Source organism: Hippocampus guttulatus, chromosome 17 (assembly GCF_054856545.1).
Source record: "Hippocampus guttulatus isolate MCC_2025c chromosome 17, RoL_Hgut_1.0, whole genome shotgun sequence".
NCBI classification, from domain to species: Eukaryota; Metazoa; Chordata; class Actinopteri; order Syngnathiformes; family Syngnathidae; genus Hippocampus; species Hippocampus guttulatus.
Window position 1 is genome coordinate 275642 of NC_141277.1, and position 26957 is coordinate 302598.

A 26957-nucleotide genomic window follows, 5' to 3' on the forward strand; every position below is an offset into this window, starting at 1 on the left:
GGGGGCACGCCGCGCTCTGCGGCCGCTCAGCCCGCCTCCTTTACGTCCTCGACTTCATCATCACCATCGCGGCGTTTTGCCCGGCAGACAAAAAGGGAGCGCTTGCAATGGAAAGACTCACGCGAGCGCTTGCGGCGGCCACACGTGCTTCCGTGCTTCGGGTCTTCGGGTCTTTGTCGCAGCACCTGATGAAAGACAAACCGGAGGGAAGAAGGAAGTGGCTGGAAAGTGTGATTCAAATCCAGCGGGCTGCCACCGCATCGTCACCGTCGTCCTCCTTTTTTTTTTTTTTTTTTAATTCAGGGAAGGGGGGCTGGCGGTCTGGTTCTGCCTGACCCGGGAGGCCGGCAGAGGCGGAAAGAATGTGCAGTCCAGACGCTGAACACGTTAACGTTAGGGGACTGAGTTCCTGACGAGAACTTTTCCCACCGTCCCCCCCCCCCCCCCCCCAACCCACAGCCAGACAGAATTTGCGATGAAGCAGCATGGAAAAGCTTGCAAACGGAGTCGGGCTAAAACACGGAGAACAACAGAAAAGTGCTCCCATTTCCTCCACGTGCTTTCGCGTCACCGCGGCGACCTGAAGAAGAAACGCAGCGCTTTCCTGTCACGCGGCGGATGCGAGCGCGTCTCGCCGTGTGGTCCCAAATCGCATCCCGGCGAGAACGTTTGGCGCCGAGCCAAGCGCCGATTCCGGCTGGCCACCAAATGTTCTTCCCATCCTTCCCCCAAAAGTGTTTGGCAAACGGCAAAACAAATCTTCCCAACTTGTAAAAAGCAAAACGCCGGGCTCTGCGCAATCGGCGTTTCCTCGACGGACCAAGATCTGCGCATCTTTGTCACATTCCGGCCGTACTTCCCAAGGCGGGCTCGGAGACGAAGCGAGCGATTGATCACGGCCAGAGCGAGGAGGGAAAGCGGGCAGGAGGTGGAGCACATCTGCTCGCCAACCGTGTCGAGGATGCTCCGGCTCGCGCTCTTGCCGGAAAGAGCGGGACTCCTTTCCAGGGCAATTGAGTCAAGAAGATGGCGGTCCCACTTATGGGGACAAAAGGACCCCCCCAAACTGTCGGCGTTTCCTGTTGTTTCAGTCACCAGCCGGCCCGTCCGGCCAGCTGGAGGCGAGTGCGTGCTCGGGGGTGGAAACGCTCCCGCCCGGGGGAATCTGGGGCGTTTTGGCTCCAGGGAGACAGAAAAAGGGTCCTGGAGTAATTGTCGCGCCAATTCAGGGCAGCCGCCAACGCCGTGCGTGCCCCCCACCGAACATCCTCGTCACCAAATGGAACGGCTGCTTCTGTCGCTCTGAAGCGAAGCCGGCAAACCGCTAAGTGAGCAGGAGTTGAGGCCAGTCCGGGTGACCGGCGACATCTCGAAACGAGCGCTTGTCACAAATTAGCCATTGGAGGAAATAGCACCAACGTCCGTACAAACGGCAGACGAAGAGAATGAAGGTGCAGCGCTTATGTGAATTTCATCCCTTCTTCCACATCAACCATCATCATATTCTCACATCATTTTTTGGGGGTCAACCATACGAGATGTTGTAAAGAAAAAAAATACAACTTCATTCTCTTCGCCTTCATCAAAACGGAAGCTCATGTTCTCTTATTAATGATGATCATTTGATGTTTGAGCATCATATTCTTTCGTGTTACGGTTCCCCCAATGATATTCTGTCGTTTAAAAATTGCTCATACGTGTTTTTTTTTGTTAATGTTGCTGGCGTCTGATTGGCCGAAAAAAAGGGCAAGCCGGAAGTGATTTTCGTCGCCGAGAAGATGGCCTTCTCCCGTCGTGCCGCGGCGCGCACGTCCTTTCTTTTCCATCAAACGGAATCCGTCTGTCCTTTTGGCGTTTCGTCGAGTCGAGCCATCCGTTGAAAAACAACCAAGCCCTCGACTTACATCGGCGGCAACGCTGTTGGTATGTTTCTTGTCGCCTTTTCTTGCTAATTGTCATCTTGCTAGCTAGCCACGAGGATTTTGCCGCTCTACCGAACGGCCGCTGCCGGTCACGATTTAGGAGGACATTTTGAGCTTCCCGGCAGTTTGTGGACATTATTACCTTCGGTATTCAACCTTTTTGAGCTCAGCAGCTTTGATACTGAAACTTGAATTTGTCAACCCATTGAAACGGCTCATTGTACTCCGACTTCCGTGGCCGCCATTAAATGCGAACGTTCGTTTCCATTCGACCGAAATGAAATCCGCCAATCCCGACGTTGAAAAAGAAAAACTTGTTGTCGGGCCATTTTGAAGGCTCGCGCGCGAGGTGGCGGGAGATTGGAGTCCGAAACTGTCAAAACCAAGTGTTGCCGTACTCAAATGGGCCTTCTGGCTGACCGGGAAACTTTCAATTCATCTGCCGTAAGCCTCTCATTGTCGGAAGGGGGTCATGAGCGCGAAGATCAACCACAAGTTGATCTTCTCGCTGTCCTGCGCTGAGCTATTCCAGATATTTTCCATGTTTGTCTTGATTTGCTTCTTGTTTTATGGCTCAACTTGAGAGATCCCGAGTTGCAACGAGTAACATATCTACACACCCTCCACCTCCCGGGCAAGGACTCGTGTTTGGGGGTGGGGGGGGGATCAGAAAGGAGAATCGTCTCCAACCAAAAAGGAGGGAAAACGTGCAAGCTGAGCTGGGAGAACACGAGGCGGGCGGAGCAGGGGAAGGGGAGCCTCGGCAACGGAATTTACTGGAAAGTCACGACGCCAAGCAAAAGCGCGGCGCTCGTCGAGGACTTTTTCCTCAAAGATAAAAACAAAAACAAAGCGCACACATTTTGCTCGGCTCCTTTCGAGAAAGGCCGCCGCCGATAACGTTTGCGACGGGTGCCGACGGGAAGGAGGATTCGCTGGCCGCACCGCGCAGCCCTCAGCCTCCCTGCGGACCCCCGCGTGAACATATGTTGCCGCTACGACGTGACTATAGCCAACGGATAAGCCGGGCGGGAGGGGCGGCAATAAGGAGCGAGAGGAGAGACGCCTCCCAATCCCGCCACTTCTTCCGCCTCGGCGGCGACACTTTTTTTGGGGGGGGGAGTGACCTGGAAATGGCTCGGGCTAGTCTGAGGCTTGTCGTCCCTTTACGGTCGGCACCGGGGGGGTCAAGTGCGCTTTCGGGTTAGCGCGTTTGCGATGGTCGGAGCTCGGTTAGGCGGCGGTTTTGTCCGTTGACAGTTGGCAAAAGTCTCTTCGATGCTCCGATTTGGGAACCCCCCCCCCCCCCCCCCCCCCCCGCCGCCCATCTTTCAAAGTTGTCATTTTTAGTCTTTGGACTCGGCGTGTGACGAATGGCTCGTTTTCTCGTTTGTTGTTGTGCGAGTTGCTTTTGCTGCGCGTCGGGCACTTTGTCGACAGCGCCGGTGGTTTGAGAGCGCTCTCGAAAAATGCGCTCGAGTTGATATGGTTGAGCTCAAGTTTGGAGTTTGGGGACGGTAAAGTTTGCCTTGGCTTGGCGTCCTCAGAAGTCAACCGCTTCGACCCTCCGCCAGTTCTCGGTCGTTTAACCTTGGCGCTCGGCAAGTTCCGGAAGCGGCGCTCGCGCGGTGCGGTGCCAGGGAGCTCGCGGGGCGCTTTGTGGACCCACGGAGGCAGAGTGTTGCAACGCAAGGCGGAAGGAGCCGTGGCTCTCGCCGCGGCCTCCCTCGCTCGGCATCCAAGAGTGGCAGATTTTTTTTAATTTTTTTTCCATCCGAGCGCACTCGGTGAACCGAGCGAGCCCCGCAAGTGTCGCTGGCGCGCAGAAGCCAAGACGAGTCGGCCCGGCAGCCGAGAACGGCGGGAGTTGGCACGGGGCCTCTCGGAAAGTTGGGTCCGGAGAGTGAAGCGCACCGGGAATCGTACGATAAAGTTGAAATGTCAAACAAGGCTGTCAAAACCTCTTCTGCCTCTCATCCTCAACTCTGCGCGTTGGATGTCTGCGGGTGTTGTACTCCCCCCCCCCCTCCCTCCCCTGCCACAATGAGCAGCGAGCGATCGTGATGCGCAAAGCGTGTGATAGCGTGAAATGATGTGATGTCGGGGGCTGTTTTTCTCGCAGCAAACACGTGTCCCAGATGTTTATTGGTGGATTTCGGGGCACCGGAAGGCTATTTCCATTCATTTCAACGCTCCAAGACGATGGACGTCTTTTGGCGTGTCGCGAGCGCGGTCGCGGAGAGAGTTAGAAAGGGGCGTGGCCAGGCGGCGCCGCATTGCCGTAAGTTTCCCGCGCTGACTCGGCACAAAACGGAGCGCGCTAGCAAAACGGCTAACGTGTCTGGATCCGCCCCGGCGAGCTTGTGGCTCTTTTGCAGCGAGCGTCGTCGTCGGGGGCCCGGCTTCTTCCGCGTCTTTGCGTTTGAGAGCATCGTCTCCGCATTTATTGCCTCCTCCGGGGCCCTGGTGTCTTTTCCATTCATACTCCCCTCAGCGGAGATCCCGCACGCCCCCTCGCCCCCCCCCCCCCCCCCTCCGCTTGCGGCGACGCACTCGAGCACGTGTGGAAATTGAAGCGTCATCACTGAATCAAGAAGGAGGCCAACTGCATCCACTTTGCTGTTCAAACACTTGAGAGAAAAAAAAGGTCATGTTATGAGAGGACGGAATGTTCAAGAAAAATGTTCCTCGTAGAAAGAGACGCTTTTTTGATTTTCTCTAAAACAAAGTCAACATTATGAAGAAAAAAAAATGTCACCATGTTGCACGGCGATGACTTTTTGTCCCCTGACGTCTTACTCGTAATTGCTGCGTCGCGCAGCGATTGATTGCTGCAGCGTCGCGCGTACAAAAGCGAGCGGCCTCGCCTCCGCGCTCGAGAATGGGAGACATGAGGCGGCTCTCGACGTGAAAGAGCGCGGACACGTGGAACGGGCAAGGCCAAATATGCCGCGCGCCGCAGGCAGGAATGACCCGCTTCACTCTAATGACGTCCCCGGAAAGCTTTCTTCACGTGCGCCGGCGCACACGTTAGCATGTGAAGCTAACGGCTCCGCCGTTGCCCGCCTGAATAGTGAGGCCGCGTTTCCCAAACGAGCCCGCGGACGTCATCCGGACGGAGATTGCGGAGTCGTCCTAGATTTCCTCTCCCGACGCATGGCGGGCCGCGCGGGAAACTCTGGAAAGAGTGAACAGCAACCCAAGTGGGACAGACCGCGCGATGAGTCACGGACGCGCGCTCATCTTCCTCGTCGGGCTCACGTGCCGCAACGTTCCTCGACAATGTCCCGCGCCGAAGCGGCTCGGGGCCGCGCGGGAGCCCTTCCCGGCGAACTTTGAGCAAGGGTCGTTCCCCTCCGGTCATCGGCCCGAGACGATGGCCTCTCTCTCGTGCGTGAATGGGTCGGGCGGTCCGCAAAACGCAACGCCGAACCGGTAACGTTTTGGTTGTTGGGTCGAGGGTCATTTGAATGAATTGACGAGCACGCGTGAAAGGGGGGGGCCGCTGTCCGTCAAGGCGACAAGGGTGTCTGCGTGCGTCTTCTGAATGGTCTCGATGTTTTTGCGCTACGGTGGCGCATCACCGCAAGTTGTCCGCGGTCAGCGCTTGCAGCTTGCCATCAGAGCTTTTTTTTTTTCTTTCTCTTCCCATTCAAAATTGCTTTCATCCGCAATTCGCCGACGGCACTGCACTTGGGACGCTGCAATAGTGCGTCCCGGGCCTCCCCAAGTCAAACGAGCCACTTTGTTGGCGTCGTTCAGTTCGGTTCATGAGAACCGAATGAAGTGTCAACAATCGGACGTGAAAAAATGACGAGGAATGATTTTACATCCACATTTTAACAATTTAGCAGAGCATAATTAACTCTTTCTTCTTCCCCCCCACATCAGCCGGCCCAATCCATCGATTGCGACAAATGAAAGGCGGCCGCTGCCTTGAAACGCCGGCCCGACCCGACGTGAGACGCCAAAGGATCAACCCGGAGCACGTCGAGTCCGAAAGCTCGGGGAGGGTAAGTGGTGACGTTCATTTCTTGGCACGAGGCATCTCGCGGTTGACAGGCCGACGCGCTGTAACGCAGTCGCTTTCGTCCCCAAAAAGACAGCAACTATTTCACCCGGAGACATCCAATAATTGCAGCGCCATCAATCACGCCTCCTTCTGGATTTTGTTCACGCGCTTCCCGTTCTTTCAGTTGCTGGCTAGCATGCGCCTTTTGCTTTCTCGGCTAACGACGACGTATGCAGATAAAACGCGCGCCGCTTGGAGCTTCTCTTTTTTTTTTTTTTTTTGATGGCGTTGACAAGGCGCTCAAAAAATGCAAGCCTGTTGATTCTTGACAGACGATCACAAAGCTCTCCCGAGAATCCAAAAGAGGATTTCGCTTGGTGTGTAAGACAATGAGGCCTTGCTACATGTTTCCCAAAAAAAAAAAAAGTAGACACGGTTGTTTGGAAGGCAGCGAAAAAAAGGGATTTCACGAGTCGTCGGCTTTGCTATGTTTTAAAAAGGGGATTTGGCTAGTCAAAAGGCAGTGAAGCTGCCCATGAAGAAAAGGGGACTTGGCGAGACGTAAAGCGACAAGACGCTGCTGTGTTTGAAAAGAGAGCATTTGACAGCAATGGCGCATTTGAAATGTGGACCACGTCGGAAAGCAATGAAGCCATGCCATGTTGACTCTTCGGGAACGAGGCTACGCTACATTTGAAGGAAAACAAATGTCGCTGGTCAGATGTTAATGAGGCTTTGCTCTCATTCTCAAGGGATTTGGCCACTTTGAAGGCCACAAGGCGAGGCTACATGTTCCGCCTGCCTTCTCACTCTGTCCACCTTCACCCTTTTTTTTTTTCAACTCACTTTGCGGCCCATGTCAGACATCATTTTTAGTTGTTTTTTTGGGGGGGGGGGGATGGGAGGTCATGCCGCGGGCAGCTCAAAAACGGATGGCGGGCCACAAACGGCCCCCCGGCCATACGTTGGACACCCCTGATTTTTGATTCTCCAATTCGGTCATGGTTGTCGTGTGTACAAATCCCGACGGTCCACCGTTGAATTCTTTTGACATTCGTTTCTGCAAAGTGGGCTGCCGGGTGAGAACTTCCTTTCATATTAAGAGTGGTCACCGTTTTTTTTTTTTTTGGGAGAATGCGCGCGCACTTAACATTGCCTCTGAATCCATTTGTCCTTCAGGAATGCTTTTTCCTTGGCCCGTTTTTTTTTTTTGTCTGGAATTCCAAGTGCAGCACTCGCAGGCACGAAACTTTCCCTTGCGCTTTTCTCCTCCCCAGCTCCTTCGCTGCCGGCCCCCTTTGCCCAATAACAGGCTCTGATTTGCCTCAAGCGTGCTGGCTGCCTGCTGATTGACAGCCCGCGGCGGTGGGTGTGTAAGTGGGCTGGAAGGAGGGGGACTTTTTTTTTTTTTTTTTTTGGTGGGGGGGGGGGGGGGTGCCATGTGAGGGCTGCAGGCGCCTCAGAGGAGCGCAGCATCCGAGCGGGACAGACGGCGTGTGTGTCCAGTCCGGAGGATTCCCCCCCCCCGCCCCACGAAAAGCTCGGGACCCTTATGGCTGCTTGAGAGCCCCCCTCCCCAGTCCTCAACGCTATTCCTCCCCCGTTCCCCTTCTTTGTTTCCCCCCCACCCCTCCTTCCTTTTTTTATTTTGCTCGTCAAGCGATCACACGCGGCCGCGGGTCCGACTTGAGTTGAGCTGCGAAGAGCCGTGGTGCACTCGAGGCAGGCGGCCATGGATAGCCCCATCCGATGGAAAGTTAAACGGAGGTTAAGGGAGGCGCTGCTCTCCCTGCTTGTCCTCGGGCTGCTTTTGGTCACATCGCCGGCCAGCGCAGGTAGGCTGCCAAACGCGCTCGCGCGAAACGAGCCCGCCGCCGTTGGGTGGCTTTCGAGGCGCGACCGAAAGGGCGAAGTTGAGCCCGTTCCATTTCCCGGGCGTTCGCGGGCCGCTATGCGGGCTTCAAAACCTGCACGGATGCCACTTAGAGTCCCTTTTTAAAAAATTTTTTTGGGCGCTGCAGGTAGATTGCAAAAGCTGGGATGGTGGGGGCGGCGATCAAGGAAATCATCGTTACCGGCGTACGGGGACAAAGCTCAAAACCGTTCAAACCTTCTCCGGGTCGAACTGTCGCTCAAGTGTAAAAAGAAGCACAGTGCAGCTTACAAAAGGTAGAAGGTCACCGGCGTCTTCAAAAAGTTGCTCCTTACGACTTCCGAGTGGGACCTCGACACATGCGACATCCCTTTTTTTTTTTTTTTGCCTCTCGGCGAAGAAGTTTTGCAGCTTCCGGGGAGTCTTTGGGGTTTTCTTTTCTTGATCGCAAGGGCAGTGGAGAATTGAGTATCTCTCAAGATCGGATCTTTTTTTTTCTTTTGGCCAGCGTACAGGCTGCGCAGTCTAACTAAGCTGCGTCTCACCCTGACACGGGGAAAGCTTTGGCATGTCGGCGTTAGTCACGGCAGGATAAGTGTCAAGAAGAAGTTGCCAAGATAAGAAATGTGAAGGCAATGCGAGTGTAGTGCTTCGCGTTGCTGATTTTGCTGCGAGCGCCCGAGAAGTGCCGATCGCTTGACTTCAAGCGGGGCGCTGGTGGCGTCGCGAGTCACGTATCCGATTTGACCAAAATGGCAACAACTGTCAAAATCCAATCCGATCCAACGACAAACTTTGTCATTGAAGTGGGGCGTCGTCAAGCCTCAAGAAACTTCTAACTGGTATCGACGATGAGCGCCGAGACATTTGGAGCGTCGCGGCTCACACGGCCGAATGTGCCGCAAACGCCAAAGAGGCCGGCGGCTAGCCGAGAAAAGTGGTGGCGTGCATGTATTGATATCGCTTCAAGCGGGCCGTTGGTCGTTTGGTCGCGTAGTGCTTCGCGCGGCCGACTTTCCTGACATTTGCCATCGCGACGGTGAGCGAGGCTCAACGACTGCCGCGTCAGATGTCACCGAAAAGGGGGCATAACGGAGGTGGAGAATGTCTCGTAAAGTAGGCCGTCAGGAGTGTCGCCGGTCACGTAGCTTGTCTCCATATAAGTTTGGAAAATGACAGAAAACGCGTCGTCGCTCGTGCAACGGTTGGCGTCCGTCAAAAGTCGCGATTCACTTTGCCATATTGTCCAATCGGCTGCGACGGATGCAACGGGTGTCTCGCGGACGTCTGACTTGAACAAGGACATCGGGAGCTCGGGCGGGCCGCGCGACCCTTTTCCCCCGAAACGCCGAGACTTGCTGAGTGGACAAGCCAGCGGTCGGTGTGAGAAGGTCGCTGGCCTCAGGTGGGGCCGTGGCTACGCAACGGTTCACCTAGCGAGCAACTGAGAAACGTGAAGGGGTGGCTCATTGCGCCGCTGCGGGCCTTGGGCCGCGTAGCGGTGCGACGCGTGGCTGAATTTTCTGCCGCCGACCAATCTGCAAGGCTCGGCGGAGGAAGGGGTCTTCAATTGATGCGCGTAGCCATGTCCCTTTGAGCAAGACGCTGGTGGCGTAGTGCTTCGCATGCTTCACCCACACTTGGCTCGCGGACAGGCGACCGGTCAGCCGGGATAGGCGCAAACTGGAATGGCCCCTCCAAGCCATTTGTCGCGTGGGGTCAAGCGGGGGTCTGGCCCGCGTGTATTATTAGCACGCGGCTCGCCACTCTTGGTGGTCCAACAGGTGAAGCCTTGCCGTGTCCACTCCGATTGTTTTCATTGGCACGTCGGCGCCGACGCTTCGACTGATCAGAAAATGGATGCTGGCCTATTGCGCAACATTATTTGTGCTCAATGAAACCCCCGAGCCAAATGACATGTTCTGAAAGGGCCAAGTGTTGGCACATTGCTGCAAAAGCTTTACCTGGCGTCCAGTTTTAGGCTTAGCGGCTAGCATGCTAACACCGCACGGTTTGTTGCAGTTGAAGCAAAACGGTTATTTATTTATTTATGTTTGCTTGACCAAAACAACTATTAGCTTACTCAGCTCATCGCTCACTTTTACTGCACTTTGCTGTCGTTAACACGAACGGATATCAAGCCTCCAGTTTTAGGGTTAGCAGCTAGCATGCTGATATCGCTACTGTCCATTCCAATGGAAGCAAAATATCGTTCTTTTCGGGATCGTACAACTAAACCCTCTGTTAGCAGGGCTAAGCGTCACCTGTATTTCTCCTCCGCGTTGTTTTAGTTAGTGTGAAAGGCAATCTAGCCGACAGTGTGAGGATGAGGAGCCAGCATGCTAACGCCTCTGTTGTCGGATCAAACTGAATCATAGTGTCATCATTTTTTTTTTTTTGCATTGGTTAGTTTTTGTTGTGAGTTAGTATAGTTAGTATACTTTCGACAACGCTGCTAACCCGCTAATGCTGCCTTTGTTAATTTCATCGTTCGTGTGCTATCATTCGTGTGCTAGCGGAGCTAATCATGTATTCTGGCCCCACTTTGCTATCGTTAGCATCGGAGACCAATTTAGCACTCGGCAAACGTTCACGAATGTGGCTAACAAGCTTACGAGGCCTTCATTGTCACCCGGGCACGACGAGAGCGAAAAAGACGAGCCATTTCCTAAAGAAAACATTTGCGCCCTAAACAATGAAACCAATTGACAGTCGCGTCTTTGCTGAGCTAATGGTTAGCATGTTAACATCATTTCGGGTGAGCAGCTAACCTCCTAATGCTGCTGCTCTTTGCTCCAAAAGAATTGTTTTTTGTTTTTTTTGTGTGTGTACTGTTTGACAAAATCAACTGGCAAAGTAAGCGTAAAAGGTACTGTAACAACATTCTCGGAATAGTGCGTCCCTGCGTAAACAAGGACGTATTTGGGCCAAAGCCGGCGGCGGTGGCGACACCGGGCGGTGTAAGAACATCCGTCCGTCCAAGATCCATCAATACCTTATTTTGTTTCATCCGAAGAAAGAGAGAGAAAAAAAATTGACATCAGAAAAGCTGGCCGCCACATCTGGATTTGATACGCTTGCACTCCGTCGTCGGCTAAAGCTTCGGAAAAGCCAGGAAAAAATGTCTTCCAGATGTTTTCTTCCCGATTCTCGGAGGGAAAAAAAATTGCAAACCCCCCTCTCCCCGCCACCCAACTGAAAAGAAAATACACCATTCTTGCGGAGGCTTTTTTTTTTCTTTCTCCGAGAAACTTCCAAATGGAATAACATCTGCAGCCTCTCAGCTGAATTTTCTCCAAAAAAGAAGAAAAAAAAAAGATTGCACGTCCACGATCAAGGTCATCAAAAGATGCTGTTTTTTTTTCATTCGGGCAGCCATCACATGTGTTTCTTAGTGAAGAATTTAAAACATCGGTGCCGTTTTTTTTTTCTTCTTCCCTCCAGGCCCTTTCAAGTTGTTTAAAAGCGATTGACTCTGGACAGATTTAACGAGTTGCCTTGCTGTTGACTTCCTGACGAGGCGAATGATAACTCGGCATGTTTTTGGTGAAAGCGACGGGCAATGGGCGGGATTAGCCGTCATGTCTGCATCCAACTAAAAAAATTCACGCAGGACTTGCTGTTTTCGAAAAACAAACCCATTAACACGTGTAGGGAGAGTCGTGCGAATCGATTATTCCGCCAAGCTAATCGTTAAAAATTCCATGTGGAATCGATCAGTAAAATGATCCGCTTTAGTCTTGGAAGCAGCACAGGCAAAAATCTCTTTCCTCACGAAGGCCTTTACGCTCCTCTAAGTGCAAGTTTTTAACCACCAATGTGTTTTGGGGAGCGAAAAACCGAAAACAAGTTTTGGTCGCTTGGTTGAATTTTTGGGAAATGGAAGGAGGCTTTTCAAAGCGATCACGTGCTCCTGGCACTGCCAAATCGATCCGAATGAATTCTCTTGACGTAGGATAGTCGTGCGGTTGTGTTTGCTCGCTCGTAGAATTTGCTCACAAACGTCAAATGAGTTCAAGAAAAGTGATTTTTGTTTGTTTTGGCTGCTCGTTGTTTTCATGATTGTTTCGGGGAGAGGCGGAGTAGTGTGGCCGCTTGTTTCAAATTCCCTTGATTGCAAAAAGAAACGGATTTTTCGATCTTTTTTACAAACGACCTGGCGATGGCAAACAATCCTTGGTTTTCACTGTGGAGAAGGCTCACTGGGCCTGTTTTCCTACTACTGAGTGAAAAAAGTAATTGACCGTTTAGAGACGTCCCCTGATTAGAGATTTAAAAAAAAAAGAGGCTTAGAGTGAAAGTTGAAACGTGTCACGATGACCTCATCTAACGAGGTTCTTCTTAAAAAGAAGAGGCGGCTTCCTCACCGTAGCTCCTCCCCTAAATATGAAGGTCACGTCGATCACTTCACCGCAAATGACTGTCCAACTTGAGGACTTTGACGAGGCTTTGGTAGCACCTTTCCGAATTCTTCCGCACTTCTGCGGTCGAGTCGGAGCAGGGCAGGCAAAGTTTTCGCAGCATCTGGGAAAGGAATCCACGCTCGCGAGCCGTTGCAAAGACGCTCTTGTACCACGCTGGCTTACACGTGAGCCAAAGCAAAATACGCGGGACGGTAGGTGGCTACCGGCGCCCTCGGATCCAAGTGCGCGGCGCACAAACGCTTCATTCTCCACCATATCCTGCCCCGCGTATCCCGCCGATTAGATCCCGTCGTAATTAAGGCCGATTGTTTGAAAGTGTTGAATGGCGCTCTGTGTGTAAAAAAAAAAAAAAAAAAATGGGGCCCCGCCCCGATCGGGCCGAGATGTGCCGTAGGGAGCGCAAAAGCGCCGTCGTCTCGGTTTCGGGTTACACTTTCACGGGGACGGGAATGTTCTCGGCGACCTCTCGGCTCATTTGGGAATTGTAGTCGGGTCGCGAGAAAACAGTCGTCGTCGTCGTTGTTGTTTTTTTTCTTTTAAGTGTAATGAGGGTAGTCGTAATGAGTGCATGACTCATCCTTTCCAAGCTCATCTCCCCCCGGCCTGGCTCAGTTGCAGTTTGGCTCGCAGGAATATTCCAGCGAAGCACTTTTTCTCCATTTGGGTTTCGAACCAGACGAAATACACTCGTAGCTGAATTCGGCGGAGCCACCGTGGACACCTCCCCACCCTCAAAAAATAAAAAAACGGGCCTTACCGCTTGGCTTTTTGTTCCGGTTCACATGAAGAAATCTCGGAAGGTGGCGTGTCATCCATCAGCGCGAGAGTGGTTAGTGTGCGTGATTCGCAGCTTAAAGGTATGGGGTTGGAATCTCCTGAGTTTGCATGTCACCCCCCCCCCCCCACCCCAGCTTTTAGGTCCACCGGGGACTGCTGTTGGCCCAAAAATTAGCAACGACACGAATGCAGACACGTGGGACAAAAGAACGGATGCATTATATTTCTCGGAACTGAAAACCGTTCCCGGGTTTGTCCAAAAAAACCCCAAAAACATTCATGACGGCAGCCGTTCTGCCACGTGGCGCTCGGACACGACGCCCAATAAGCCGACGGCCGAAGCGTCGCCATTGTCGCCGAGCGATCAAGTCCGCGCCGCCTGACGGATCACGCGTCCGTACAATCAATCGAGACTCAATGCAGCTCTGCTTGCCTTTTGGATTTGACCTGACAGCGGGGGCGTCGCACCCGTGTGGGATGTGGAGGAGGCTTGAAAGTGGCTCTGAATCTTCAGACGGCCCACAGAATACGTGTCGCTTTCATCATTTTAGAAAAATGTAGGATTTTTATGGTATTTTCTTCAACCATGAGATTTTAGCCATCTCATACTATGACTACTAAAAACAATCCTGGAAACATGGGTGGCATGTTTCCTTTCATTTGTGTTCTTTTTTTCCCCTTCTTGAAATAATCTGAAGAATCTTGTAAAATGGTGACATTAATCTCATGAGATGTACAAAATAAAAATAACACCAAATGAAGATCACTTTTCTTTGATGACGTCACCCGCCACCACAGCACCATTTTAAAAGTCCCAAGGGTTATTTGTCAACGTGTAGTAGAGTGCACGAGTAAAACAAAAAAAAATCTGGAAAAAAACAGCGGTCCGATAAAAAAAAAAAAAAAAAAAAGGTGCCGTGGAAGTCCTTCCACTTAAATGTGGCGTCGTGAAATGTAAACGATTGAGCCTTCTTTGTGCTTTCTAGTGTCAGGAAGGAAAAAAAAGAAAAAAAGTCAGCGGAGCATTGAGTCAGTTTTTCCGTTCTCGTTCGGGCTGGACTGATTTATATCACGGGCGCATCTGGAGCTCTGCTGAGGCAACAGGGAGAGCGCGAGCCGCAGAGTCCTTGAAAAGGACGGCAAACGACACGCGCTTGATCTGTCGAAGCCCGCGCCTCGCTCGCTATCGCCATAGTCCCACCCATGTTCATGCCCACCCATGAACATGGCATGAAAATGTCCCGCTTTCTGCCTCTCCCTGAAAGCGTCGTCGTCCGCCAAGCCCTCTCGAGTTACGTCCAATTTGTCGTGTGGACATTTGGCTCGTTGGCTGTGCGTCCAAACCAAAAAGTGACCGCCTCACCATTTGGTAGCCGCGACGGCTGTATGGATGAAAGGTGCCGCCCTCTTGTCATTCAACTTGGACGGCACAAGCTAGCGCAGACAAGCTAGCTGCCGGTTGCTTGGATGACCATTGAGTTGATGGAATTTGGGGCGACACCAACCCGAGTAAAAATAAGATCCCTTCACGGCATTCGTCCCTTTGTGTGGTCACTTGGACTCGACTCAACGCTTGCCTTGGGGTTCCTTGAGACTCGGGCGTACCGAGAGGTTGATCGAGCCTCCGGGTTTGGGTTAGGATCCGTTTGCGCTCGCAGTCGTAGGCTCGCAAATGTTAGGTTTCGAAGTCTTCCGCCGATGGCGGATGATGACGCTAACGTCCGGAGACCCCGAAAGAGAACCGCGCTCCCGTTTGGTGGGAAGGAGAAGCGTCGGTCGGGCGTTCTTGCGTCGGACCGGAGCTCGGCCGCTCATTACCGCTTGCTTGTCCTCGGAGCCAGGTCAAGCATGCGCGCCCGGAGAGCCGGCCGGCCGGCCGGCCGGCCGACCTCGCTTCGGCAAGCCTCCGTGCCCGTCAGGAGGAGGAGGAGGAGGAGGAGGAAGAGGAATGTTAATCTCCTCCCCCACCATGACATTTCACCATTGCAGCTCCCCCGCCTCCTGTCAAACAAACGGTGCCGTCGAAAGAAATCTACAAGGATTGTTCTCCGGTGTGTGCGTGCGCGCGCGCGCGTGTGTGGTGGAAAGGAAGCCGAGGAATGGGATCTGCCACACACTTGGCAGAGGGCCGAGACCTGGATTATGGATCCCGAGCTACTGTTCAAAGAAATCAAAGCTGGCGGGGCCGGTGAATGATCTTCTCATAAAGGCGCCGTGCTGCACATTCCAATCCAATTGACGCTGCTTCTCTCTAGCAAGTGCAACACCGCTGACTCTTCATCCAAAGGTCATCTTTGGTTACGAAATGAATCTCCAGATACTGTGCGCGCACACGCACACAAAACAACAAGGGGGAAGAGAGCAAGCGGATGACAACTCGATTCAAACGCTCGTTTAGCCCGTGTCGAACTGGCGGCCTTGTGAAACGCTGCCGACTGCTCGCAGAAGGCTCGCCTTGCGTGAAAGCGGAATCTAAGGCAACTGTTCGGGCAAGGAAAGCGCCGGAGGATTCTAGCCGGCTCCGTATTTCGCTCATTCGCTTGGTGCCGTGATACGCCGCTCATTTCGTCGAAAGCGCGCAAAGAATTCTCCGCAACTCTCTTCCGACGGTGGCGACCCGAACTTCTCCGTGAGTCTTAAAAAAAAGTCTTGTTCGCGATCACTCATTTCAATGAATGTGAGACTTTTGGCTTTGGGGGGGAAAAAAAGGTCCCGAACGCTCTTCAATTCAAGCCGCAGAAAGGAGCGCGCGCGCCCGTGTGCCTCTTGGAGGCTTTAAAGCGGGTGGTCCCCGAGGCGCTCGCGCTAAGTGGGTAAACATCGCTCCAAGGTGGCGGCCGACCGCGCGGGAAGCGCCGCCACCTCGGCCCCGGCCGCCAATGAATGCCGCCGTGTGTCTCGCGACCGCGTACGTCCGCCGGCCGCTTGGGCTTCTTTTGGGCGGTCCGCCTTGTGGTGAAAGCTCCACTGTGTGATCGTCGCACCTTTGCCGCTTGGCTCGCAGATCCGCGGAGATCACTTAAAAAAAAATAAAACGACAACAAAAACAAAAGAAGCGCCGATGGTTGGCCGGGGAAACGGGCGGCTGGAAATCGGATTGAGCAAAGGTGGCTAAAATAGTTCTGACTGACGGAGGACACTGAAGTCGCCGGTCTCATGCGCCCACGTTGCCCTTAAAAGGGCAGAAAAAAAAAAAAGGTAAAGATGCTTAAAGGACGGACGGAAACCGCAGGCGACGGCCGGCCTCTCGCTTGTAAAAAAACGGGGATCCTTCCTTCTCGTCACACGCAGTCGACGCCGCTGCTTTCTGGATTTTACGACGGCCGTCCACGAGACCTGGTCTTCGTTTTTGTTTTTCAAAAATGCCATGGAAATTATTTTCAAGGCGCTTTGATTTCTTTGGCGCGTTCCATACACAAGGCAGCTCGACGCGCTTCACAACAAGCAAAGCCACAAAGTAAAGAAATAAAAGGCCTTTTTTTTTTTTTCCCAGTCGGCAAGCTGCACGGCGACCGGGACCCAGCCGGGAGGGTCGCAATAGTCGCTCCCATCCCGTGGCCGCCTTGTCATGTGCACAAAGTACAATTAGCAAGCGAGGACAGGATGCGCGAGAGAGCCAGAGATGAGAACATCCCGATTAGGAAGTCTCGCTCCTTCGAACGTACCCCCCCGTCACCCGCCCCTCGGAATGCTCGACGACGACTCGCTGTTTGTATAAACTGTGATAAAGCCGCTCCCCGTTTGCCTCGCGAGGAATGCGGGAAAAACGGAGGAGCTGCCGCGCTGTCCTGAAGGTTTGAGCCACGGGTGCCAAAGTGGAAGCGGCCAGTTTCGCAGAGTTGCGGCTGAAATACGCCATGGCGCGCGAGTCAGGCCGGCTTATCGTCGCTGATGCCCATTTTGCCGGGCTCGACAGAAAAGGCCGGCAAATTCATCCGTCACTCTTCGGTGAAAACAATTCCTAGGAAAGCATTTGTCACCGTCGGGTCATGTAATTAAAAAAAAACAAAAAGAGGGATGAAATGCGATGCCATTTTCATGCACCTCCGCCAATGTCACACCTGCACATGGGAACCTTCCCGCAGGAAGCGCAGCCTTCTCACTTTTGTTCCGCGCGTGCGCCGCGCCGCGGCCCCTCTCGGGTTGACACGGCCGAGGCTGCGTGAAAGACGCGATGTCTTTCCATACTTACTTGTCATGTCCTTGTTTATCGTAGTTGCTCGTTATTGATGACACCGGTGTAGCCTGTACTACCGGAGACAAATTCCTTGTGCGTTTGACATACTTGGCCAATAAAGATGATTCCGATTCTGACTAAACTTATCTCGCTTACCCCCCCCCCCCCCCCCCCCCCCTCCTTGTGCGCAGCGGAACCGGCCGACCTCTTGAAGATTTTAGATTTTCCCAGTTTACCCGAAGGCGTCACGAAAACAACGGGCTTCTGCTCGAATCGGCGGTCGGCGCAAGGACCCGACGTGGCCTACCGAGTCTCCAAAGAGGCGCAGCTCAGCGCCCCCACCAAACAGCTGTACCCAGGTGAGTTTAGCTAGGCCGTAATCCCGCGCGGGCGTCGCCGTCGATCCCGTTCTTACCGACAAGAGCGGCTTGCGCGGCAGTAAAGCCGCCAGATCACGGCCAAACGTAGCGGGGGGAGCAATTTCCTTTTTTCCTTTCTTGCCCTCCGGGTGGCACTTTTATATGCTCCCGCAACTCGATTATTTATGTCAGACTACTAGCGTGAACTTGGAATGCGGCCGTCTTAAGCATCTTGAAAAATTCGACTTTTTTGTTGTTGTTTTGTTTCATAATATGCACACGCACAAATGCTAATAACTGTGCAGTTGAAAGAGTTGCAAAAACTGAAGGTGGCTGACTAGGGGCAGAGCATGTCCCCATGCGGTCTGCCCGCCCCCGGCCAATCACGAGGGGCACGAGGGGCTCCTGTGACTTTTTTTCTTTTCAAACACAAAGTGTTGTCTTTGAAAGAAGCCATGTTCACGGTTAACACACTGTAGCTTGAGTTACACCGAGAGTCTAGCCAGTGACATCACTCCATCCCATTCGTTTTTCCATCCCGGCTAAGACTTTTTAAACGATGAAGCTCAGCTTTTTGCCACCTCATGTTCATAAAAAGAAAAAAAAATGCCCATAAGTGAAGACGAAAGAGATGGCAAATGATGTCGAACTATGCGGCGAGCTCCTGTGGCGGCATTGTGGAAAAGAGCGCGTGCAGACATGCGGTCATCAAATGCACGGAAAGGATGATCGGCCAGCAACACAAGTCTGTTCTTTTATTGACATGACTCAAAAAGGGCACGCTAATTTGAGTCGACGCTTCCCACGCTGAGGCTGTGGGCAAAGTAGCGCCTCAGGCTACCGAAGCTAACGCCGCCGGAGTTCATGTCGTCAGGAGCTTAAGTTTTTGTTGTTGTTTTTTTTCCGGGGGGGGGGGCGCGACTTGATTGGCCGGCTATCTGGGGGCCATAAAATCTTTCAGAGCGCTCCCGTTTGACTAATTGGGACCAACCAGCATGGTATTGAGAGTGGAATCCCAGCGGCTGTTTGTGATTTCAGTGCCAGGTTCCGTCGAGATAAAAGACTGGAGGGGAAAAAAACCAATAAAAATAGTCACGCATCTCTACAGATGCTTCGAAAAAGTCTTGGCAATACCCGTATCTGCTTATTTGTATCTGTTGATGTAGGATTTGATAGTTGGTCTTTTTGTCTGAACATAAAAGGTTTTTTGTTTTAAATGGGCCCTCTCATAAAGAAAAACAATTATTTTGACTTCTCAAAGAGCGTTTTGGAAGATAGTTGATGAGACCGTGGAAGTTTTCCAAGCGATTGTGCTGCCTGATTGTTTCCTCATGCTGGATGATCCCGTTGGTGGCTCAACTTCAGTCCTCTTGCGTCTCTGCATTCTGTCCTTTCGTTGGAGCCAAAGATACGCGGGTTGGCCGACCCGGGTCCTGAACGCTTTGCTTCCCTCCGCCAGGCGATGCGTTCCCTGAGGACTTTTCCATCCTGGCCACGGTGAAGCCCAAAAAGGGCAGCCAGTCCTTCCTGATGTCCGTGTACAACGAGCAGGGAATCCAGCAACTGGGTCTGGAAATGGGGCGCTCGCCCGTCTTCCTCTACGAGGACCACGCGGGGAAGCCCGGCCCGGAGGACTACCCGCTCTTCCGGGGGATCAACCTGGCCGACGGAAAGTAGGTGGACCGCGCAGAGGTTAGGGTCGGGGCTTTGGGCGGCGGCGCGCTTCCCTTCTTCCTCTCCTTCTCCAGGTGGCATCGAGTGGCCATCAGCGTGCACAAGCAGACCATCACCCTCATTCTGGACTGTAAAAAGAAGACCACCCAGAAGCTGCTGCGATCGGCCCACCCCGTTATCGACACCAAAGGAATTATCGTGTTCGGAACCAGAATACTTGATGAGGAAGTCTTTGAGGTCAGCCCTGTTTGAGTTCTCTTCTCTTCTCCTCTCTCTCTCCTTTGTTGCGGGGAACCCGCAAAGAACGGTTGCGGTGCCCTCATGAGGTTTGTGTGTCGACGGCGGGCATTTCCGAAGGCCCCCCCGCGGATGGGGCGTTCTCCACAGCGTGGAAGAGCTCCCCCTTGGCTGCTTGGGGGAGGAGCCTCTTCTGATGTCGCAACCGCACAGCGCTCGGAGTTGCATTTGCATGCGTGACGAGTGCCGCGTCAGTCCGATTTGATGGCTTGAGGCGACGTCGCCGCCGGAGGAGCAGAACTCGATGGGACACCGAGCAGCCCCCCCGTCTATATCGCTTTGAACTCGGCAACTCCGAGTCTTCATCGGGCCTAATTACCTAGCAAGGCCCAAAGTGGCTTGTTGCAGTTGCTTTCCCGAGAGTGACGCCATCGCCAAAGCATTCCGAATCCCCCGCCGGGCTATCGGCAGCCCGACTCCCGGCTGTTACCGTGGGAAGGGCTGATGTGGGTTTTTTGGTTTTTTTTTTTTCCTTGGCTTGAAAAGTCTCCCCCGCTGCTCCTCTGCCAGTTTGCAAGCGGGGCAGACAAGACTGCGGGGGAAAAAAAAATGGAAAACTACACGGCATATTTTCCAAACTGTTCTCCCCTTGCCCCCTTCACCCCGCCGCCGTTTAGTCTGATCTCGTTTTTTTTTTCCCCCCGGTCGGACTACTTAGCAAGCGTGCTGGGTTTCGCGGGGCCAAGCCGGAATCATCACGCGTAGAAACAAGTTGAACCCTCCCAACTAAAGTCTTTCGGTTCTCCAAAATGTCAATATAATGTCGAGCTTGAAAATAGAAACTAACAAAAGTAAAAATGGTAACCTTGATAAAAACAAAAGACATCATTTGTCTGAGTAAAATGCCACGAGATGAAAGTCAGATTTTGTCACGGAGAAAAAGACACCATTTTAGTGGAACAGACATATTTGGGGGGGGTGTCAAAAGGCGCCCCCCCCCCCCCAAAAAAAATACGACAAATGCATCGCAAAGGATTGAGCGAGCGATTGCAGCAAAGTGTTTTTTCTTGCTGAAGTCTTTGCCGTGTCAGCATGTTTTACGCATAAATCTCCAGCCGCCGAGTGTCAACGTACTTGCGGGCCCAGCTGTGGTCAGGCAGCGGTGAAACGGTGCCACTTAGCCCGAAAGCCTCAAGCCCTTCGGCTCGCGGTTTGGTTTCTCCAGTGGATGTCGTGGTCAGCGGGACAAAGGTCCATACCGAAGGAAGTCGCGTCTCGGCGGCTTGTCTCGGTTCCGCCGCCCGCGCCCTTCAAAAGACGCGGCCGCGACGAGTACGCGCCGTACCCGGGAGGCGTTGTCGGAAGCCTGCTACAAAGCGCTCCCTTGGCTGTCGGGGCGCTCGCGTGGCCGCTCGCAAATGCGTTGGAAAAGCCAAGAGCTCCGGCCGTCGGTCGCGGCCAACCGCGGAAAATGCGATGAGCTTGCGGCGGAGGTCAGTCTCGGAGCGGTCGCCGCGTGTCGCTCGCTCTCAGCGACTGCGCCGCGCGGTTCCGGTGAGGGCGCTTCAGGTTAAATGCTTTGACGCGATGACATGTACGCCCGCAACCTATCATGTCGCACACACGCGTCCCACGTGTAGATTTGGCCGCCATCTCCTTTCCTTTCTTGCGCATTTCCAGAGCGGTTGGAACGGAAAGCGAGCCTCTCATTCGGCCGATGACGGCCCCGCTCAAAACACGCTCTTTGTCCTTCGACGCGTCATCCGTGCGTCACACTTTTCCAGACTTTTGGCTTGGGGGAAGGGAATATTCGCGCCGCGAATTAAGACGAGTTCCCTTAACGCGACTCAGATGTTTGCGCTCTTTGAGTCGTCCGGTGAAGTTCTCCCCCATCTCAGCACTTTTTCGGGGAAAATCCAACACGCAACCGCCGTCTGCTATCGGAGGCAAGACGATCTGCTTTCCGACCACCCCCCCCCCCCCCCCTTCCAGAAAAAAAGAACAGGAAATAGCAGGATGGTCCAGAGAGATGGCGGATTAAGGGGCGGAAAGAGGGCAGGGAAGGGGGGCGGGGGGTTACCGAGGTGGCCAAAGTGCTCACACTCGTCGTTTTTATTGAAATAGCACCAATTCATGACCGAAGGTTTTCTCCCAAAAAATGTACTTTACTGAAGCAAAAGTCAAAAGTATGGACACTAAATTATACTTGAATACAAGCACAAAATCAAGTCCAAATCAAGGCAAAAAGTGATTTCAATGAACCCAACAACAGCTGAAACTACGGGACTTCAATTCAAGTGAAGAAGCGCAAACTCTGAAAAGTCCGGCCGCACTAAAGTGAAAGATGCAGACAAATGAATCCATGTTTTGGGGAAGCGGTGTTTTCCATTTTTCACGTCGCGATGTCCTGAAAATGATTTGACCAAGTACAGATACGGTTTCAAATACAAGCGAGCGTCGCCCTCGGCATCTGCTCGGTCGGAGGGCCGGAAAATGTGCCCAAATGCAAAAAGTGCGCGCTGGACGCTGATCTCCAGCTAATGAGCTGAGCTGCCGTCTGCGCCGCGCTCGACTTTACCAACTGGCCCAGCGCCAAGACGTGTCAATTTCCTGTTTATGTACCGTAAGCCAGGGGCTTGGACCTCCCAGGGACCCACTCCAGGTGTGTGTGTGTGTGTGTGTGTCATGTGGAGTCCCGTTTGTGCTAAAGAGTTCACTGAATCAAGCTGCTCGGTGAGGCGGAACAAGGAAACCCTTGCCGGCTTTTCCGGTCCGGCGTCCCCTAATGGTCGTACTGCCGTCTAGATAAAGCGGTGCCGTTGGCTTAGCAGAGGAACTTGCCAAGATGGACTCCAATGACTTGAACTCGTTCGGCAACAGAGACTCGCCACGCTTGGCTTTTTAGTCGCCCCATTATGAAACGGAGGCATCTCTTCGCCCGGGACCTGACGGTGGGCTACGGGCTACGGGCCACGTGAAAAGAGACTTGGCTTGTGTTGGTACGGGCCCGCGGCGGCCGCTATGGCCGCACTTGGTTGCGCGGCTTTTCACAAGAAATGGCAAATCATGGGAGCGCAAACCCGAGGCCTCGAATCCAGAGGGCTCGGTCCAGCCTGAATAGTTTTGCTCGGGTTCGGGCTGGGAGACAGATGTTTGGCTGCTCCCTCGGCCCCGACCGGACACCAGCCCAACCGTACCGGATCCAACCAAGATTAGTTTTACTTAAGGTTTGATCATAATGACCCAACCCCGCCCGCCCCCTCACTTTTTGCGCATCTATCGCGTTGTACGTGACACGATTTGATTGATCGCGCTCTAGCCGCGAGGAAACGTGTAATTAGATTGCACTTACTTGACGCAGAAATGTCGTATTAGCGTAGCGCCAGCTCACGGCGCGGCACATCTGCACAACAGCTGCCGTCGTTGCGCTAAAAAGAGCCGCTCCGGCCAGCCACGAGACAGCCAATGAGAAGAGAAGCCTCCGCGTCGTGTTCCATTGTCAAAGAATGATCCGCAAGTTCCCTTAACTGGGATCAGAACGGACTCGTGCACAACGAGCAAAGCCAGAACCACTTTCACTAAGCAAAGTCTTCTCTCCACAAGCCCTGCTTGACACTGAAATTGTTGCTGGAAGCGGACATTTTGCCTCGGTAGCACGCTAAACATGCATTTCGTCTTGGGCCCCCGACACCAGTGTCGCAACATGAAATTTGGAAGGCATGTGGATCCTAAGCAGGCCCCCAAAAAAAAAACCCCAGTCTGAAGACAGACGGGACGTCGGCCATCTTGGCATGAAGCGGCCCATTTGGTTGGCTAGCCTTCCTTTCCCAAGAGCAACCACTTTCACTCAGTCACATGAAATGTCGATGATGAGTCGACGCCCCCCCCCCCCCCCCCCCCGTTCATGCGTGTGTGTGTGTGTGTGTGTTTTACGTTCCCCGTGTTTACATGTTTGAAGAAATGTTGATCTTCCTGCTCTTCTGGCAGATAACTTTGCCTCAATTCAGTGGCATAGTCCTGATTTCACTGCTTGTCTGTCTTGTTTTCTTTTGGAGTCCATTTTTTGCCGCGTTGGGCTGGCACGGCTTGGGACCGGGGGCCTCATCAAAACCGCCCGCGGTTGTGCCTCGTTACTGCTTTTTTTTTTTCTTCGCTACGTTGATTCCGTATTGGAATGATGTGTGATGACATCACTGCATTCGGAGGTGCGATGAGAACATGTTTGGACAGAAGCGATAGAGTGTGTGTGCCTTGACGCTCCCAAACTTGGAGCAGACACACACACACACGCAGACCCAACTCCCCGTGTAGCCCTGGGATCCGGCGGAGCCCTTGCCTTTTTTTTTCCCCCTCGCGCTCGCCTTCCCATCAATCTCAGCCCACTTGTCAGCCTTTTTTTCTCGCTTCAATAAGCGTTTTGCCCACCCCTCCGCCAAGCCCCTCGGTGCTGCCGTGCCATCTGTTGGATGTCCAGTTTACAACGCGACGTGCGATCCTTCCGCCGCTCCGCCGTCGCTTTCCAGGCCCACGTCAGAGGCCGACCTCGGTCGGGCGCAGATTGTTCCGCTTTGTCCTTATTTGTTGATGTTGCTTGCAACGCCCCCGCCCCAGCCTTCCCCCGCCTCCCCTCCTTGTTTGTTGAAATGCATAACTTGGTCGTCTGGCTCACTTCCCGTTTGTGGCCGTTTCCAGGGAGACATCCAGCAGCTAATGATTGTAGCAGACCACCGGGCCGCCTATGACTACTGCGAGCACTACAGCCCCGACTGCGAGGTGGCCGTCCCCGACCAGCCGCAGAACCAGGACCCCAACACTGACGACTACGTGAGTTGTCACGATTTCTAACGCGCCGTCCGGTTTCCCCATCGCCGCCGACCGTGGCGAAGATCGAGTCGCGGTGGAGGCCCCCCTCCATTTCAAGGATGTCAAAGTATGACTGGAGTTCAGCGAGTCGGGATGACTCCAGAATGACTCCAGTTGATGCCAGAAAAGAACACACCCAAACTCGAGAGCGTTGCCCTATTTTTCGCCCCGCAAAAGATCTCAAAGTGCCTCTACATGTCAAAAGATGTTAGCAAAGCACTACACGGAGCTCCTCGTCTCGCTTCAACATAGTTCCTTGCCACAAAGATGCCGCCAAAGCAACCGTTTAGATTAGACAAGGCTTTGGCACGAGCACAAAAACAGCAACTGGAAGGCTCAGAATTATAGATGCGGGTTGGGCAATGATGATGAATGGTGGCTTTCCAAAGCTGAATTCTTGCCTCAGTCTGTACCACTCATCAACCTTGCGAGAGGTGTTCGAGGGAGAACATGAACTTAACCTGTGAGTGTTGACTCCGAAAAAGCAACGGAAAAGTCATTCTTCATTCATGGGGCGGTAACAAGTTGGAAGGGAGTGGAGGAAATCGAGTCGAGGTTTGTTCAAGTCGAATGCATTCCTGCGTCTTGATTAATGACATGCCTATAGCATAAATCCTTAGACTCCACAAGGGACTGACTGCCCATATGAATAGTTTAGACCGCCCCAAAAGCCAAATAGCACAATTTCAAACCTACCTTAAGGATGATCTCATTTCAGGAAATGCTTCAAGCTCCTTCGTACAGTAAGCGCAGAAACCGTGATAATGTGTGTGTGTGTGGGGGGGTGTTTCGAGGCACTTCTTTGACACTAATTGTGACTTTCAGAGGGCTTTGGTGCCATCTTGTGGCATTTTAACGCATGGAACCACAAGGCCAGCTTTCGGATCGGAGCGCTTAGCGGCGGCTCAGCTCTCATTGACGCATGTCGGTTCTCCAGAACACAGAGGAGGACAGCTACTATTACGAGTACCCCTACTACGAGGACATGGACGGAAAACCTCAGGAGTCAACTTCCGATGCCGACAACACAGCGAAGCAAGTCAAGGTAATCCATCGGTAAACGGGCGGATGAAATACGCCGCGCCGTTACAACGCCGCGCTGCGTTACAGGTGACGGACGGAGGCAGCTCGGCGTCCAAAGTGGAGGAAGTGGCGCGAAACGCCGGCGCGGCCGGAAAAGTGGTCATCTCTTCGTCTTCCGGCTCGGGCTCGTCATCCAGCAGCTCTTCGGCGAGCGCCGCCGACGTCGGCGCCTACGACGGTTACGACAACTACGAGACCTACTATGACGAGTCGACGCCGGCGCCCGAGGACGACCACTCCCGGCGCCTCATCGTCACAGGCGCCGGCGGGCAACTGGACCTGTTAACGGAGGGAAAGACTGACCTGGGCGCGGGAAGTGCGGTGGAAACCAGGGTTGTCGGTGTCGGCGGCGGTGCCGGCGGTGGATCCTCAATCACCATTAATAAAACCGCAGTAGGTGAACCACTTGGACGCGGACACCGGTATAGTTCTCGGCTCACTATCTTTGGGTTTCCTAGCTGGGAACTTCCTACGGCGACTACAGCGACTACGGCGATGGGGATTACGGCGTGGACAGCCACGTGACCGCTGGCAAAGGCGGCGGCAGGTAAAGGACTCCCATCACATGACATCCCTGAAATCGACTTTCGCTCGTTATTCATGACACCGACTTGAACTGCGCCACTTGACAAGATGGAAATGAGTGCAAAGTGGCTAAGGTGCCAACAGAAATTGTTATTGAGCGAGTTGTGTGACTTGGCTTATGACTGGCTCAATGAACTCCTTGTGGGGACGCGACTCGCTTGATTTTTGTCACGGTGAACTCTCACCTCTGTAAAAATCCCAGCCGTACAGTTCACATCGGCGGCGGCGGTGGCAGCACCATCAACCTCGGCGGCGGCGGCAGCGCCGTGGACCTCGGCCTCGGCACCATCAACCTGGGTGGCGGCGGCGGCGGCGGCAGTAGCGTTGACCTCGGTGGCGGAAGTAGCAGCACCATTAGGCTGGGCGGCGGAAGCGGCGGCGGCGGAGCAGCCGGAGTCGGGCTGGGCGGCGGAAGCGCCACCATCGACCTCGGTCTTGGAGGAGGGAGCAGCACCGTCACTCTTGGCGGCGGTTCCGTTTCGGTCGGAGGTGGTTCGGTGTCGGCCGGAGGCTCTTCCACGGTTGGCGGCGGGTCGGCCGCCGCCGGAGCTGGAGCCGGCGCTTCCGTCGCCACCGGAACCGGCCTGGGCATTGACGGAGATGGGGACTACACAGACCTGGACACCTTCAAAGAGGAACACATCAATAACTACGATGATTTGGATCTGAATATATACGATGACAACTACGACGACCTGGATTATCCTGACAAAGGCTCCAAAGTGCTTCCCGCCGAGACCAACGAGTATTACGGACAGGTGAGGGAAGACGGCGTGCGGTGGCAAAGGGGCGGTGTGGAAGAGAGGTGAAAAAGAGGACGGGCGGGACGGAGGGAGTCAAGTCTAAGAGAAGAGCGTCAGCAAAACGCAATGAAGCTAGTTGCCGACAATGCTCGGCGAACAGAAAGCTCGTAGCAGAGGACCAAGCTAGTGAAGGACCAGCGTGGTTGTGTGCAATGTTGTCCTCGCTGT

At 53.6% G+C, this 26957-nt stretch overlaps 1 protein-coding gene across 6 annotated transcripts in view; it reads left to right on the top strand.

The window, feature by feature from the left end:
* The first annotated feature begins 456 nt into the window (after positions 1-456).
* col5a1 (procollagen, type V, alpha 1) overlaps positions 457-26957 on the top strand; it is a 49027-nt gene continuing 22526 nt past the window's right edge. For 3 of the 6 annotated variants that reach the window (XM_086134218.1, XM_086134219.1, XM_086134221.1), the window contains exons 1-9: positions 7472-7769; positions 17377-17544; positions 19004-19217; positions 19293-19455; positions 24148-24279; positions 25256-25363; positions 25429-25794; positions 25860-25948; positions 26189-26744. In XM_086134218.1, coding sequence (XP_085990344.1) covers positions 7667-7769; positions 17377-17544; positions 19004-19217; positions 19293-19455; positions 24148-24279; positions 25256-25363; positions 25429-25794; positions 25860-25948; positions 26189-26744 — 1899 coding nt within the window. In that variant the 5' untranslated portion in view covers positions 7472-7666. Of the gene's footprint in view, positions 1452-1745; positions 1924-5813; positions 5936-7469; positions 7770-17376; positions 17545-19003; positions 19218-19292; positions 19456-24147; positions 24280-25255; positions 25364-25428; positions 25795-25859; positions 25949-26188; positions 26745-26957 lie in introns of those variants that run through there. The other 3 variants (XM_086134222.1, XR_015103406.1, XM_086134220.1) reach the window with 3 other exon arrangements.